Source organism: Melanostigma gelatinosum (assembly GCF_949748355.1).
Source record: "Melanostigma gelatinosum genome assembly, chromosome: 13".
Classification (NCBI taxonomy): domain Eukaryota; kingdom Metazoa; phylum Chordata; class Actinopteri; order Perciformes; family Zoarcidae; genus Melanostigma; species Melanostigma gelatinosum.
The window spans coordinates 7,605,699-7,623,713 of record NC_136646.1 but is presented as its reverse complement, the minus strand read 5'-3'; the positions used below and the strand labels follow the sequence as shown (position 1 = coordinate 7,623,713).

Here is an 18,015-nt window from a genome sequence, read left to right as displayed (position 1 = left end):
GGGAGAAAAGCCCCCCGCTGGACTCACCCCTTCACCTTAAAACACACCCTATTATGCTGAACAATCACCAAGCAAAAAAATAAAATAAAAAAATCCCACCAAGAAACTAAAACCAGCTCAACCAAACACCAGTACGACTACATTCTCTTTCCACCAATGTCCCAATTTCTCCCGGAATGTTTTGGAGTCCATTTAAATTAACTGCCCTAAATTTGTGCTCGTCACCAGGAAGAATCAACAAATAATCCCCAATCTCTTGGTTTGCTAATGAGTCTGTCTGAGGGAGGAAAGAAGGATTTAGAAGGAGAAGAACTGGGCTGGTGATGCGGTTTCCACACCAGACACCGCAGGGTGGGCTCAACACGTAGCGCCGCTCAAAACTGACGGGGCCTAATGCAGAACCCTGATGAACACCACGCGAGTCCTTTATGAAAGACGTGTCTAACCAGACCTCTGGTGGCCTGGATCTACTCTCAGCTCCACAGTATTTCTTGCGCTGGCTTCCATAGGCTTCCAAGGGTTAACGGAGGTGAGGTGTTGGATACACAGGAACAATGATGGCACGGAGTCGGAGGAAGAACAATGCCAGGGGGTCTCTTTTCACTGGAGAGGGTTGGAGGGTTCAGATTTTGTTTGTTTGTTTGTTGTTGGTTTGGTTTTTGAGAACGGTCTCTGCGGGGTCACTTACACGGAGATGCGGGCGAGGAGAGTCCGCCGTCAGGGGGCGTGCTGTTGGGTTTAGAGTCGGGCATAGGGAGGGGCACTGGGCGGGCCACTGGGGGAAGGTGGAGGCAGCAAGAAGGAGCCCGGCATTTTGCTCTGGCCGTTCCCGTTTGGCTGCAGACAACACAAACAGGGTCAGGAGGGCGACATGCGACAATCCGCAGACACGGAATGAAAAAAAGAGACGCAGCTCGGGAGGCCGGGTCCAAAAAAAATATCCATGGCGGAGGGGTGGGGTGCGGGGGGGGGGGGGGGGCAATGGTGGAAGGAGGTGGAAGGAGGTGGTGGGAGACAACAACCAAAGGATGATGTATGTGGACGGCATCTTTTTATGGAGGGGTGAAAACATAATAATCACCACAGGAGGTGAGCGGTTCCACTGGGGGTGTGGGGGGTGAGCAAAAATATTGACTGGGTTCGTACCAGAAGATGGCAAGAAATCAAAACCATGGGACAATAACTCGTCTACACAAGCACAACACCACCAACGATACCAGCACCAAACAACCAAAACTCCAACTAAAAAAATCGTAAAGGCTCGAGATGAAAACAGAAACACGATGACACAACACAGGGCGGGAATGCTTGACTGAGGTGTGACCGATTCACTCTCGTGCTGATGGTTGTAACTTCTGAGGGGTTGGGTGGAGCAAAACAAATTAAATCAAAGAAGGGGGGGGGGGGGGGGGAGGAGGAGGAACGTCGGGGTCTGAAACAGCAAACGGCAAAATGGACATTGACAAGACAATACAGAGATTTGTGGAGTAAACAGATGTCTAGTGTGTTCACTAGTGTTGTGTGGAGTGTATTTCTGTGCATTGCTCTACATCGTATGGAGACAGACAACACGTATAAGAAGGCTTTTAATGCACCGTGGGCACGAAAAGTAATGACATTCATATAATTATAGCAATCACCTGCAATGTTAGACTTTTAGAAAATTACAATTTTTACAATTAAGAACCAACAGCATTGGAATATTTCTACTTTGGAATTCATCTGTTTTGTTGTTTAAATTCCCCTTAATGACATATTTTAGACAGATGATTTAGACAGATTTTTTATTACTTTCAAGTTATACAATTAAAAAATTAGATTTCAAGTTTTTTCTAAGGGTTTCAAATTCAGAAAATGTCACGGCCCAACATTCTAAAAACCTCTATTGACTTATCTCAAATTCAGTTCAGTCAAACTCTGATCTAAAGATGAGGTCGCTTTAAATGAGATTTGTTAAATTCACACACCATCATTCTCAATAAAAGATTCAAACTACTAAGGATCAATGAAGCCTGAAGGAATCCATCAGACCTAACTGTCCTATCAGGTCACATGATTCAAGAACCAAAAAATAAAATAACTTGAACAGATGAGTGATTGGAAATATTGGACAATTGAAGTCAAAGTCAAATATTTAAATGCTATAAATACACTAGATGTTCAATTTTACAATTTGGTCAGCAGTTGCTTATGGAAATTATAATCACGACTGTGGTTTTTTTTCTCTTCCATACCCATATTTCCCCTCGAATATACTTCTTTATTTTTCTACTTTTTTGGTCTTTTAGCTGCTTTTATTGTTGCTAACGCTTCATACACCATCACTACGAGAAGAACCCTGCAATACTGTCGCAAGCTAGGTGCAAGTTGTGGCACGTCTGCAGTTTCTGCATAAATGGCACATTTCTAAAGTGATAGTAACTCCCCTCTCCGGCGGGAAGCCTTACCTGTCCGGCGGCCTGCCCCGAGCCATCGGCACAGACGAACTGCACAAATTCCTTCAGGGGGTCCTGTCCAGGGTGGTGGTGGTAGCGGATGGTTGGGTGGGTGAAGTAGGGGCTAGACTGCTGGATGATGGAGGGAGATGGGAAGTGCAAGGCCGAGGCTGAAGCACGGGGACTCCCTGCCAACAGAGACATTTCTGTTAGAGGGACACAAGCGGAGAAGGATGCTGAGAGCGAGAGGAGGACGCCGACAACTGAAGTCCTACAAATTCTTACAGATGGGAGAGAGATGTGTTGAGTGATTAACGAATGAAAGCAAACCACATCACATCACAACTGGAAACGGTCAAGTACAAATCTGGTTTCAAAATGTCGAACATGAGAGGAATGTTGTTTTTCCAAGAGGAGCTGATTTCAAGTTAATAGCTATTGTGGGCATTGCTCATAACGTTTTATGTTTTAATGTTTTATCACTCCAATAAATCTATACAGCTTTATGGAGGAGATTAACACACACACACACACACACACACTGCATTCATATGTGCACAATCACAGAGACTCAACCCCGTTCACACTGCACGCACTCGAATGCGCACAAATTCGATTGACGCGAGCGCCATATTTTGATGACCAGATCCGAAGCAGCTTGCGGATAGAGAGAGCACAAAGAGATCACTGAGCGCCGTCTTAAATTAGCCGGTCTTAATGCCTGCACGCCTGTGTGCCGTTTTCGAGGGTGTGATTCATCGGCGTTGATGCAATTTGGCAACCAGCCGGTAAAGCCGTTTTGTTTCTATGACAGAACTAATCTGTACGTTCACACCGTATATCTAAATTGATGCTTTTCTGTAAATACGCTTTGAAGCCACATATATATATATATTTATATATATATATATATATATATATATATATGTGTGTGTATGTGTGTGTGTGTGTGTGTGTGTGCGTTTGTACACGACAGGTGTAGGGATGCAAAACTTATCAGCATTAGGCGGCTAATAAGCTTATGGGGAAAAAAAGCATTCCCTCTCTTTTTGCTTTACAAGAGAGGAAAATAGAGGAATTTGCACCGCCCAGAGCTGCATATATGTGCGAGGCGTGAGAGTGGAGCAGTCGGTTGAGCCCAACAACCAAACACAAAGCCCTCTGTGTCAGACCTATATCCATCACTAAATCTCCTTGATTTGTATTAGAAGCCTGTTCTCCTCTTTGCTGTGCCAGCCTGACACCCACCCCGTCCAATGTCAGGCCCCCCAGCTGCCCATGTTGGGCTGCCAACACTCTTTGGTTCTTATACATTGTGTGCGTGAGTGTACTTCGTGAGAGTGCCAACCCCCGTTGTATTACCCCCCAGACAAGGGCCTATGCCTCTGAGCCCAGCAACACCTTGCTCCCATGCCAGGCTGCCTGCTCCCCCAGTGGAGCCGTCTCCCTGCTTCTATTAGTCCCCTACTAATCCCATTAGAGACTGGGTGAAGGCCAAACACACTGGGGGTATGGGGGCAGGTTGGGGTTGGGATGGGGTGGTGGGGGGAGACAGGATAAAAGGGAATCGCTACACCCCCTACCTACTTTGCTCTCCCCCTAGAGTAGAGGATCCCAACCGTTGTACCCCCACAGCCCTGTCAGATGAACTCCAATACCCCTTCGTCAACACCACCCACTGTTTTCCAAATGTGTTCATTTGAACTAACTAGTTCTAGCTAGTTAGTTTTAGCTAACTACTTCAACTGTTTATCCGTTACTTTTAGCTAACTATTTCAACTGTTTATCCGTTACTTTTAGCTAACTATTTCAACTGTTTATCCGTTACTTTTAGCTAACTATTTCAACTGTTTATCCGTTACTTTTAGCTAACTATTTCAACTGTTTATCCGTTACTTTTAGCTAACTACTTCAACTGTTTATCCGTTACTTTTAGCTAACTATTTCAACTGTTTATCCGTTACTTTTAGCTAACTATTTCAACTGTTTATCCGTTACTTTTAGCTAACTATTTCAACTGTTTATCCGTTACTTTTAGCTAACTATTTCAACTGTTTATCCGTTACTTTTAGCTAACTATTTCAACTGTTTATCCGTTACTTTTAGCTAACTATTTCAACTGTTTATCCGTTACTTTTAGCTAACTATTTCAACTGTTTATCCGTTACTTTTAGCTAACTACTTCAACTGTTTATCCGTTACTTTTAGCTAACTATTTCAACTGTTTATCCGTTACTTTTAGCTAACTATTTCAACTGTTTATCCGTTACTTTTAGCTAACTATTTCAACTGTTTATCCGTTACTTTTAGCTAACTACTTCAACTGTTTATCCATTACTTTTAGCTAACTATTTCAACTGTTTATCCGTTACTTTTAGCTAACTATTTCAACTGTTTATCCGTTACTTTTAGCTAACTACTTCAACTGTTTATCCGTTACTTTTAGCTTGCTATTCCAGCCATTTCTCCAAATTTTCTATCTAGCTCTTTAGACCTCTCTGCTTGCTTTCCAACTAGTTTTCACACAATTTCTATCTCAACACGTAGCGTTCAGGTGACTCACTACAGTATGTGGATGTATACTATTTAAGAAATTGTGACGTCTTAGCGCAGTGGGTAGCACTGCCACCTCACAGTCAGCCTTTCTGTGTGGAGTTTGTATGTTCTGCGTGGGTGTTTTCCATGTATTCGGGTCTTTAAATTGCCCTTACGTGTCAATGTAAATATAAGTGGTCAATACGTGTTCAGCCCTGTGATTCACTGGTGGCCTGGAAGGACAAACCCTACCAAAACCACTGCGAGCGGCAAGCCCTTGCACACTCCTCAACTCCACCTTGCCAACCCCTTAATCCTCTGGGATCTCGTCTTCCACCCAGAAAAACAACAACACTGATGATGTGGTGGGCACTTTCACACTAGCATGAGAACAGCTCCAGCGTGCACGCTGTAAGAGTTTGTGTAAAAAGACACAAATCAAAACTGTATAAATTACAACTGCTGGCCACAACAAGGATGGGATATTGTGTATGTGTGTGCATGTCAGCGTGAACATGTGTACGGGTGTGTGCGGAGACTGCCTTTGCTGTAGCTGCATCTCAAGAGGCGTAGGGTCTGTCAACAACCACGGAAGGTTTAATGACACGGCGGTCAACCTCACTGCTTCACATCTGCTTGCTGGCTTAAAGCCTTTGATGGAGCCTAGCTACAGAACTAAAGCACATGGGTAATTATCTCCAGTGAGCTCCTTCACTGGGTGAATTCACAACTGGGAACGTTGCAAATAAGAAGAGGAAGTCCCCCTGTGCCACGGTGATAAAATAAGGAGTGGTGATTTATTGTCGGAGCTCCTGGCTCCGTTTGATATCTGATGTTATCACGAGCTGCTTGTTTCAGCCTGGTGGAGGATCAGCGGGTTCACACTGGTTCTACCATTGCCAGTGTGAATGAAGAACATGTGTTCATCCACATTGAGATCAATTTGTTCACACTGTGTGAGGAAAAGAAAGTCAATGAGAATTTTGAAAGAAGCAGTAAAACAAAAGATGGGAAAGAAGATAGGGATCAGTGAAGTGGAAAGATCCATGGCCGGATCAGCCAGCTTGCTGGGTCGTGCTCCTCCAACTCTCCGTGCAACACATACAGCAGAACCAACTGTTATTAGTGTCACCTTAAAACAAGATACTGACACATGGACTCAATAGGATGGGGCTCAAGACCCACTTCATGGCCCAGTCGATAAATACTCCCAAGCAAAAGTGCAATTCATGAAATTACCCACAAACCAACTGCCACAAAGAAAAGTGAACCTGGAGATCTGGGGTCCCATGTAGTTTCTCCACTTCACCTGGTTGATAGTCCAGCCTCAAAAATAACCCACGATATTACCTTAGTAGGTCTTCATTTTCTGCAAACCTTTACAAGAGTTACAAGAAATGACAAACATGACCAGATCAGTCAGTGAGCAAACGACACGTGGTTCAAGTGTCATTTACGTCAATAAGAACAAAATAAGAGCATGAAAGCCTCACAATCGGCTGAAATTTGTGCAATTAAGACACAGACAGACTAGGCAGCAGCAGACCCCTCTGGTACCGTTGTTCCACTCTAAAAAGAAGAAGAAACCGCCAACCATCCACCAGACAGACCCAGAAAAGACACCACACCCAGACTCCCTAGCAGCTCCGTCACCAGCTTGACCTGCACCCTACGAGCCCCTCTCATCTCCCAAAGACACTGCTCCCTCCTCTGCACCGGGGGTGTGTGGGGGGGGGGGGGGGGGGTGGAGCCCTGAAGGAGTGGTTTGGGGTGGGTAGGAGGAGATGGTGAGGGTGGGACTGGGGGGAGAGAAAGGGGTGGGGAGGGGGGGGCGATCAGGGGGATCTGGAGCTGGGTTGGTCTCACCTGGTCTCACTCCCGCCAGCATTGGCAGTGGGTGGTGGGTGAACGCCATGCGGGGGGACCTCGTCTGGGAGGACAGGGCGCTGAAATCGTATTTCCCCGGCTTCTTAAGAGAACCAGGCGATGAGAGTCCTGGCAAAGAGGGGATCAACAAAAATGGCAGAACAGAGACGAGGTTTTAATCAAACAGGCCTGTTGTTGTTTTCTTGTTTAGTTTAGTTTGTTTTACTTCGACTTATTTACTCTTTAACAAAAAAGGAAAAATTAAGCTCATCACTTTTTAATTTGATTGCAAGAATCGAATGATTATGATTGAAATCAATGGATTGATCGCTCGATTCATTCATTGATTTGTTGATTGGCTTAACATACAGATGGGTTCTGACGATCCGTATGTCCAATACTTTGGGCTGTACCATGCCCGTCAGATTGAGAGGGAGGGGGGGAGCGGGGTTTGAGGGTCCAGGGGAGAGGCCATGTTTTGAATTGAAGCAGCAGAGGGGGGCGGGGGGGTATCATAGAGTAGGGAGGTGACGGGAGGGAGGTGGGGAGAGGGCACAGTGTCGAGAGAGAGAGAGAGAGAGAGAGAGAGAGAGAGAGAGCGAGAGAGGAGAGCTGGGCAATGCAATGGCGGTCCAACTATGGTCACCAATGGAGTGCCTGGAAAAAACACCCAGCATAGTCCCAAAACCGCGACTATGTAAGAGGAGCCTGTTTTAAACAAGCGCGTCAGCCGCTGCGCTTGTTTGGACGCCTCGTCAGAATGAACGGGGTCCCGGAGGGCCTCGTCTCTGGGGGCCAACTACGTGTTTCAAGCAAAGGCCGGCGTGAGCTACGCGACTACAGGCGGCTGCAAAAAAAAACAAGCACGTCGGTGGCTCCTCTGATGTGCCATATCCGACAGTCGGGTATTTTATGTTACTGCCTTAAGTTCAGAAGTGCAGTATTTCATGAAGGAGCGCTTGAACTCTCTCTCTCACTCTCACTCACACACACACACACACACACACACACACACACACACACACACACACACACACACACACACACACACACACACACACACACACACACACACACACACACACACACACACACACACACACACAGAAGATGTTCAGGCTGGGTGGCGAGCGACGGGCAAACCGCCAGCAGAACGCTGGACGGGGAGAGAGCGGCAGGAAGACGAGGGGAGGAGCGGTGACGGCCTGGCCGACACACACACACATAGACAAACACATTAAAGTGTCCCCCCTCTGTCTATAAATGTCGGGCTGAGGCTGGAGGACGATATGAAACATCCCTCAGTTCGGTTCAAAGCGGGCTCGCTAAGTACAGGCCGCGGGCTCGCCGGCGGACCAGAAACACGGCCAACAGTGTGAGAGCCGCAGAGCGAGGAAAGGAGCGCTGTCTCTCCTGTGATCAAGGCCTCGTGTGGTGGGCACTGAGGGGAACTTATTTTGATGTATGGTGATCCAAAGGCACAATTTAAGACTTCTCAGGGTTTGAGGAGCGCCGCCAAACGGGGCGTATTTGACCTCTGACGGGGACCACAATGTCGAATATACGCTGAGTTAAAACCCTGAAAAGAGCAATCCTTAAAGCAGGCGAATAACGAGGAAGTGAGAGCAGAGAAGAAGCACATCGGTGTGGACACACAGGCCTTTATTTACTCAAACTTGCTCCACATTTGGTTGTAAGAATACAGTGATAAACAACCGTGGCGAGCGAAAAGCCCCCATAAAGTACTAAACGGCCCAATATTCACACATATAAAACAAACGCACTCGAATAAAGACGTGGGTAATTCCGACATGGCCCGAGGAGACGTGGAAATAGATTTTTTACGAGCGAGGCGTATAAAGTTGCGGAGAGCAGATTTCTGAAAAGCTTTCTCTTTAATGCCACACGGGGAAATGTTTTATCACTGTTTACCCACAACGCTCACAGGGCGCAGCTGTGCGACGTTGTGTGGGCACCTGCGAGGATAGAAGTAGAAGAAGAAGGTGGGCGCCGCCACTTATGTTCAAGCGAAGCGCGTAGGAGGAACGGATACAATTAGCAGGGTGAGATTCATTTTTATTCACTGGTTGAATTATGAAGAGAGAAAAAAAAAAAGAGCCGGTGTGAAGACAGAAGGCCACAAGATACTTCTGAACCAAATTTACAGCGAGAGGAAAATAAGGTTTTCATTGTTGTTCAAACGTTCCCTAATTCCGTGTGTACAAGATATACGGCCTAGTCGACAAAAATAAACAAAAAAGTGCCGTAGAGGAACAGATGAACACTCGAAGAAAGAGTGCATAAAAAGTTTCCAGAAGAGAAGGAGAACACTCCGTCGCTTCAGTCAGCAGGACATTAGAAGCGTAGGCTTGTCATCCATCTGGCAATGATCGTTTATTTACGATTGGATCGCCGGGTGATATATAACAACCAATCGCACTGCACAGGGAGACCACCTGCTCTCATACTAACGATGGGTCACATGACTTCTTGTGTACGAGCCTACGAACCTTTACAGCTTTGTTTATTAACTCACTTTTCAGCCCCTAACCTTCTGGTTTTGATTGGCTCTCACAGCTCTCATCGGCCGCTTCAGATGCTAATTCGTGCTACACGGCTGCTGGGTGCGTAAAATAGAGGAAATGTTCAACGTTCTCTTTAACAACTTAAAAGGTGATAATATGTCAGAGTTTACAGCTTGTTTCTACATCTTTAATCTGCAAAGTAACTGTATATCTGTCAAACTTATATATAGTATACAAGCACAATATTAGCCTCGAAATGTCGTGGAGCTGAAGTATAAAGCAGCATAAAATCTTTTCGAATGTATGACTGCTTATCTATGCGCAGCACTTTGGGCAACCTTTGTTGTGTTAAAATGTGCTCTACAAATACATTTTGATTGATGAAATAGAAATGATCAAGACGAGTACCACAAAATTGTACTACGGAGTACTGTTACTCATGGAGTATCTCATTCTTGAGGCGCGCAGTAACGTGTCATTATTTAGGAAAAAGTAATGTCAGCCATCCAATGAGCTTCGGCTTCGTTTGGACTTCAGGCAAATCAGATTTGTTCCTCAAACCAGATCTTTGAGATGGACGGTCTGCACTGTTAAAGGAAGTGACCAGAGGTCCTGGTCCTGGACTACTGTCCTCCTCCATGTTGTCCTCCACAGCGCTCTGCTCTGCTCGCAAGTGACGCAAAAGACACTTTGAAATCCGATCTAAATGTGCAGAGCGTGCGGGATGACATGCATCTGTAACCAAACCTCCAGACTTTCTAGAATCAATCTGGATTCCATTTGTATGTGCCCAAAACAAAACCTGATTGGAGCGGCAGTCTGAACGAGGCCTTTTGAGCAAAACACAGCGCTGTCTCACATTTTATGGCTCTCGTACATTTTTACACGAGGACGAGCTGAACCCGAAACACGCCGTGGATTCAAGGCATCGCTGCAACGGAGCCCGCTCGCTTCCCTCTGTGGGACGCACAGGGAAGGCCGCGTGCCAGCCGCCGCGCAAGTTCAATTACGACCGGCTTATTATGCATACAACAGCCTTTAAATTATACATATTGTTTTTCAGTCTCTGCGATTTCCCCCTAATTAGCCCGCGCCTCTGCCGACGGATCTGGTGCTGCGTGGCGTCTCGGCAAACGAGGCCCAGATGCCCAATGAAAGCTTTGTCTGATAGAGCTAACAGAAGTTACTCTGATCTCTCCCTTAATCTGTGTGTGTGAGAGAGTCCACGTCCACAGACACACACACACACACTCACAGTTGTTTGTTTCTAAATTATTTCTATGCCCTGCTCCTGGCACACAGCGCAAGCAGACTGGCGGGCAATTGTTCCCATGACCCTCGAGTCTTGCTGTGCTAACAAGCTGGCGACCACACAAGCCCCACCTCCCTCCCCCCTTAACCGTCAGAGAACTGGTCCGGTAGCATGTGCACCAACACACACACACACACTGAAGAGAGAGAGAAAAAGAAGCTCACACACTCGTCATTCAGGTGAGGCAGAAACAATGTACGTGAACAGAGGCGTGTCCCTCATTAACTGCCTCACACATCGTTAGCGCTCGTAAACACCGAGGTAAGAGCGAGGACACCTTAGCAGCACCGCAACCGCACACACACACGCACGCACGCGCGCGCGCGCGCGCGCGCACGCACGCACGCACGCACGCACGCACGCACGCACGCACGCACGCACGCACACACACACACACACACACACACACACACACACACACACACACACACACACACACACACACACACACACACACACACACACACACACACACACACACACACACACACACACACACACACAACAGTTCTTAAGCCCACAACACCAAATAATTAGCTGGAATTCTCTGTCAATATCACCCCCCCACAGCGGGGTTTCCCACCCTTGAGCAGCAGGAGCAAGCAGGCAGGAGGAGAGAGGACGGAGCAGAGCGGAGCGGGAGACGGCGGACCTGATGATGAATTACATGATCACCTGCGATACCTTTTTCGTTCAGGTAGAAGATCACCTCCGGAGCGGGCAGGAGGCCGGGAGGCCCCCCCTTCCTCCCTCCTCCACCCCCTCCTCTCCATCTCCTCATCTCTCGCTCCCAACACCACCGCCACCATCACCGGAACAGATGTCTGCTGTAACCCAGTAGCTCTCTTTCGCTGTCGACACATGGAGGCGCCATCTGGAGCGGAACGCCGCTCCTCTCCAGATTGCGAGAGTGTGTGTGCGTTTTTTTTTATACGTGTGTGCGAATGTAAATCAGAGAGAGAGAGAGCTGAAGTGTAATTGTGTGTGTGTGTGTGTGTGTGTGTGTGACCGTGCCATTTGTAAACCAGCGTTGCCAGTGAGTAAGCATGTCTCGGAGACAGAAGGCGCCTCGTGCGTTGATGACACACCTGAGGGCCTTCAGTCGTGTTTGTTTGGGTCGTGTGTTGGTTTGGTATTTTTTTCCTCGAAGGCGTCCTTTCGAAAAGAGACGGTTCAGGTGAGTCAGGCCCACGGCAGGAGGGACGCCACTCAGCGACTCCGTCCACACAACCGGCTGCGTGTAGCGGCTAACGCTCACAACTCGACAAAACCCTCATTCTCACACGCACACACGCACGCACACACACACACGCACGCACACACACGCGCACGCACGCGCGCACACACACACACCCTCCGCTGTGTCTTTCATCACTTTCTCTCTCAGGGCTCGACAACAACATGGCAACACCCAGAGCACTTAGCCGAATGTTGCTGACAAATTCGCACCGCCTTGGAAAAACTGTTTGTATGCATGTGGTGTGTGACAACAATGTGGTTTTCGGGGGACATGATAATGCACATAATTACACATTGAAAATACAGTGGATTGTTTGTCAGACATAAAAGTGTGTTGTTTTTTTCGTTCTGGATGCACCAGAGATATCTGATTTCTTTCCACAGATTGTACAGCAGCGTCTTTGAGGCAGACAGGCGGTGGATGTTATGGAGCTACTGGGCTACCAAAAGGCTTTGGTCAACCCGCAACGGACAACAGCAGACATCTGGCAGGAACAACCACACCCAGCGGCCAGTGGAGCCAGAGAACAAGACACAAGACAAGAAGAAGAAGAAACAGGACGAATGGGAGAACAGCTCACAGGAAGTGCAAACAGACTTGGAAGATAAAACAAGACAGGATGTATACAAGTTGAGGGTGGTGTGAGCGGCAGCAGAGCATGTATACATGTACACAGTATAATGTTTAATGTTGTTCTAACCATGGTAAGGAAACTGCACTCCATCGCTCTCATGCTTAATCTTCCTCTCCTGCACACTGGCCAAATGGTGTTGCACTGAAAGGGCAAACAGGGGAGAAGGGAAGAGTTAACAATTGCGGAGGAGAGAAAAAAGACAGAGTCAGACATGGAAAGAATGAGAGGGAGAGGTGGTTAAATAACGGGCAACAGGGGATAATCTTACAGAGTGCAGCAAGTGTCTATAAAATAGTTACATCATTACAGTTGGCGGTGTTAAAATGGCAGCATGTGGTTGGGAGTGACTGTTAGAAATGGGAGAATACATGAAAACTTTAGCAGAATCACATACTGAACCCAAGATCTACACATGAAGTTGATTGTAAATACATTTGACATGGTACCCATCATGGTGGTTAAAGACACTGTAAGCTCATGACTGCTCTGCTGTTTGGGAGATAACTCACTCACTCACTTTGTTTGTTTTTTTTGCCGAGAGGTAGATTAAAAGATTGATACCACTGTCATGACTGTACGGTAAAATATGAAGCTACAGCCAGAAACAAGCTGTGACATTGTTCTGAGGGCCCATTATTCCGAATCCTCAACAATCCAAGAAATGGCACATTGGCCGAAAGCCCATTTGTCCTCCAGCCCGTTATCCCGTAATCGAACGCCCGATGTTCCGGAGGCCCATTACTTATAGGTTCGTTGTTTTCCAGTCTTTGCTAAGCTAAGCTAACAAGTTTCTGGCTGTAGCTTCATAGTTACCATTCATAGTGTTATCAATCTTCCAAATCTAATTCATGGCAAGAAAATGTCTTCGTTTGTTTAATGAGCTTATGTCGTATGAACAAAATGAAACACAAACGTCTGTCCAGCTTTTGAGAGGATCTGTGTTGTATCTGCAGTATGTGGATTTGACCGTCATCACATCACACACACACACACAATCCAGGAGTTAAAACTCAATGAATGTTATCGCTAACGCCATAAGAACGAATCTGCTACTCTTCTCATCGACAACTCAGACAACAAACACAAAGATGAAATAGATAAATGCATTTGGTCTGTGTTCTGATTAATGGGTCACTTCAGCCTTTTAAGCATGCAGATAGTTCAGGTTTCATTTGCAGAGGTTTTGAGGTGTCCGCCAATGAGACTCATGCCTCCACCCCACAACAACAGAGGTGTGGTCGGTGCTCGTATATAAACTTAACACTGGAACAACTCTACAGTACCGCGTTGTTTGAGAAACAATGTCCAGGCCACTCAGGACAATCCGCTGACTTTACAGGTCTTTTTTTACAGTTTGAAAATAGTCCCCAATGAAAGTTATTCTCAGAAACCGGGACATTTTGGGACTCTGGGATGTTGTCTCTAGATGGACAGTTTTTCAAAAGTTGTTTTGACGTTTCACCACAAACGATATTTCCCCTCACTTTCATTGTGCTAGAGTGGTGGTAGAAGTTTATACTCTGCAAATAAAACCAAAACTATCTGCGTGCCAACTCGGAAAACAAAGGAAATATATATTTGGGGTGCGTACAATGTTGTGACTAGAGGTTGTGAATGGAGGAGGGTGAGATAGAGAGTTGGGATGATGAGGAGGGAAGGAGGTGAGCTGTGGCTTCTGGTCCATTTCAAGTCAGTTAGTGTCAAACTAACACTTTGAAAAATCCGTAATTAAAGCCCTAGCCTGGCTCCCTCCAAAGGGGACCAAATCTACCTCCCAGCAAATCTTCTTTTATCTGGGTATTGCACTTCAGAAATCAGAATCAAATCATCTGACATGATGTGGACCTCAGCCCTGCTCCAGGGAAAGCATGCAGGATGTGATGGGGGGTGTTGTAGCCGGACTACCTGCATCCACGTCATTGGGCCAACCGCTGGACTGGGAGCTGCTGCCAGCCGCCGGGGAGCGGCCCGAGTAGAAGACATCGTCCACCGGGCTCTCCATCTCGCTGTCGTCAATGGACTTGCGCTTGTTGGAGCTGAGAGAGAGAAAAAGAGGAGGAGGTTGGTTTCATTCTCGAAGGAGGGGGAGAAAAAGGAGTGAGAGGGATGTCTTGTATTTTGAGATGAATCACATTGTTTGTTTTTCTTATGTCAGGCTGGTTTCTAACTGGAACGAACAGGCACCGCTAACGGGTATCCGGGGCTCTGGTGAAGGCACGCATGTCATTTGCAGGACATTCGAGGACAATGTATGGGCGCGGACCTTCCCCGTAGTCGTAAAATAAACAGAATTGTCACGGCTTCCCTTCGATGTCTTGTTGTCTCATTACGGTTCAGCCAAAGGGGACAAAGCAGCACAACTGGAGACAGCGAGACAAACATGAAGCCAGAGTTTATCCAGCGTGCTCGGAGCTGAGCACGTGCACACTCGGCGACGCTGGAACTCATTTGTGCGTGTGTTTGCAGATTCCTACCGACTCGTACATCTGTGGCCGATAAAAATGGAGGGGGGGCTGTGAGCGCGTTTCTCCCCCGATCCAACGATGTTTAACCGTGCGTTTGCGCTCGTGTGCATATCTGTGCGACATGCGTGTGCGTGCGAGTGCGCCACTGCCGCCTGTGTTACATTAGTATCAAGGGAGACATTCGGTAATGAGTGCGACTACCTCCGTGGGAGACTTGCATAAAGCTCCATTTCAGTCCTGCAGCGGGAGATGGGCAGAGAGAGAGAAGGACAACAGAGGGGAGTGATGGGAGACGAAAGACACAAACGGAGACGGAGTGACAGACAGATTGGCGGAGGAGGAAAAAATGAGAGGGGACGAGAGGGATCAGCAGTGAAGGAGGTGACGAAAGGGGAGAAAAAGAGAAACAACAATCAAAAAGCAGAGCAAGCTCAGCATAAAGAACATGGCAGCGTTAAGGGGTTGTAGGAGAAGTGAAGAATATTAGTAGAGGAGAAAAGTACATTTAGAGTTTCTGTGTGTGTGTGTGTGTGTGTACCTGGTGGAGGGGGTGGAGGTGATGGAGCGCCGTCCCAGGGTCACCTGGTTGATGTTGTAGTAGCCGGGGCTGTCCAGGTCAGCCAGGGAGAAGTTGGGGCCGGTCGCCGTTGCCACCGGGGCTGAGGAACGCACACACACGCACGCACACACACACACACACACACACACACACACACACACACACACACACACACACACACACACACACACACACACACACACACACACACACACACACACACACACACACACACACACACACACACACACACACACATCGTACAGAAGAATATGAGGAAAAATTGCAACTACATGCTCTTAATAAGGATGACTTTATTTTCTCTAAGGGTGAGGGTGCTGTGTACCTGTTACTTTTAGCCACTAGCTCCCCTGCTCTAGTGATTGAAATGAGCCAACGCCTGTCACCCTTTTGGTCCGGACTGAAATATCAACTAGTGGATGACAGGCATTCGTGGTCCCCAGACGATGTATCCTCGTGATTTTTGTGTTCCATGAGCAAAACCCTGAGGTTCACATTTATCGTTTTAAGTAGATGTAGGATTACTTTTATCGTGGAACGCCATCAAAACCCTCACAGTAGAGTTGATCGTGGTGAATTTACATAATCAGGATAATCGGGACTATCCACACAGGAGTGACTTGAGCTGTCTAGCTCGCTATCATGGAAGAGGACGGAGAGATCGAGCTTGATTTAAAAAGATACAGGAATTATCATGTCTATTTTGAAAGAGCAGGCTCGCTTTAATTTTTATATTTAATATTTTTAATTATACAGAGGGAGCTTATGATTTATGATTACCTCATTTAAGATTGTTTGTTTTTCACCGTGTGCTGTCCGTGACGCAGGGAAAGTATATATATTTTTATCAAAATGTAAGTTGTAGTGATTCCAGTGCATACATTTTAAGTGCATATTCAGTGCATATTATGATTTTAATCTGGGCAATATCTTAAATCATAATTATTTGGGCCGGGATAATCGGGACATCGCTAGTTTTGTGTAAAATGTCTCAATAACAATGAAAAACGTGTTCATGCTCCACTCAGGATGAATGGCAATAACTTTGGTGACTTTTGTTTCCTGCCAGCAGGCTGCTCCTGATGATCGAACCCAAAGCTCCAGACTGGGTCAGAGCCCTCGTCTTTGTTTTTTTGTGTGGAGTAACCTCTTGAAAATGTTAAATAACAGCGGCGCTCCTGCCATTTCTCAACGCTTTCTGACTTCCCCAGTCTGCTGTGGCCCTCAGCCCGCTTGGTTTCTACTGAAGATGTCAATCATTAAAAAACAGGTCAAAAATACATACGTAAAGTTTTGAAAAAGCCTCAGTGGTGACCTACAGCAGCTGGCCGCTGTAGCTTTTAGCAAACGGCACTCAAACGGGAATAAATAGTACATTTGTTGGGAACTATTTTCAGCTGCAGATGAAAAAACATGTGGTGCTCTGGTGAATATTTCCAGCAGCAGCGGGACGATGTATGTGGGACCGAGACCGAGACCGGGGCCGAGATTTTCACCGTTAAGGTGTTACAAGAAAGAGACCATCTTAAGTGTACGAGGAATGACAGGGCAAGTGTGTCTGCGTGGGGACGGACAGACGGACGGACGGGGGGAATTATAGCCGTGACTCACTCTGTGACACGCGGACCAGCTCGGCTACGTTCCACACCCCAGAAGTCACAAAGCAGTCCTGGAAACTCAAGTGGCCTGGGAAGAAGAGAGAGGGAGAGAGGAGTGTGTGAGAGAGCGCACTGCATGTACCAAACATTAAAAAAATGACATGTGGACACGGATCAGGACACACACACACATATATATATATATACACATGCAGAGGGAGCTGAAAAACACATGTATGGAAAAGATTGACACAGTGGCGGTGTCATCCAGTGGGACCATGTGTTTTCTGTAAGATTCAACAGGCTGGTTTTAGTTTCTTTAATACTGTAACATAAAACTTAAAAAGAAAAATTCTGGTTTGTGCTGTTAATTTCATCTTTGTCCGTCGGCTCCATCAGTGCTGTACAACATTCAGACAGCTTGTAAACAGGCAAACTGTGTAGCCAGATATAAAAGGAACGGTTCACCCCAAAATTAAAAAAAAATCCATATTCTTCTTATCTGTAGTGCTATTTATCAATCTGGATAGTTTTGGTGTGAGTTTCCGAGTGATGGAGGTGTCGTTCGTAGAGGTGTCTGCCTTCGCTCCAATATAATAATGGGACAAGATGGCACTTGGCTTTTGGTGCTCACAGCACTACATTTGAAAAACTCAACAGGATTGGCTCTTTGCAGAGATCCTGACCCGGTTACTCAAGATAATACACAGACCCTGTTGTGAGCAGTTTCACGCAGGTAACCCCAGATCTAGCTAACCACAGATCTAACTAACCACCGAGCTAACTAACGCCTGAGCTAACAAAACCACTGAGCTAACTAACCAC

The 18,015-nt window shown here is 46.6% G+C and overlaps 1 protein-coding gene across 4 annotated transcripts in view; it reads right to left on the bottom strand.

Annotated features, from left to right (window-relative positions):
* The window catches only part of nfixb (nuclear factor I/Xb), a 140,227-nt gene that overhangs the window by 10,785 nt on the left and 111,427 nt on the right, over nt 1-18,015 (bottom strand). For 2 of the 4 annotated variants that reach the window (XM_079282047.1, XM_079282048.1), the window contains 6 exons: nt 17,204-17,278; nt 15,551-15,671; nt 14,453-14,583; nt 12,614-12,688; nt 6,837-6,965; nt 2,448-2,623 (listed from right to left, as the gene is read on the bottom strand). In XM_079282047.1, the coding sequence (XP_079138173.1) occupies nt 2,448-2,623; nt 6,837-6,965; nt 12,614-12,688; nt 14,453-14,583; nt 15,551-15,671; nt 17,204-17,278 (707 nt within the window). Of the gene's footprint in view, nt 1-2,447; nt 2,642-6,836; nt 6,966-12,613; nt 12,689-14,452; nt 14,584-15,550; nt 15,672-17,203; nt 17,279-18,015 lie in introns of all 4 variants that reach the window. The other 2 variants (XM_079282046.1, XM_079282049.1) reach the window with 2 other exon arrangements.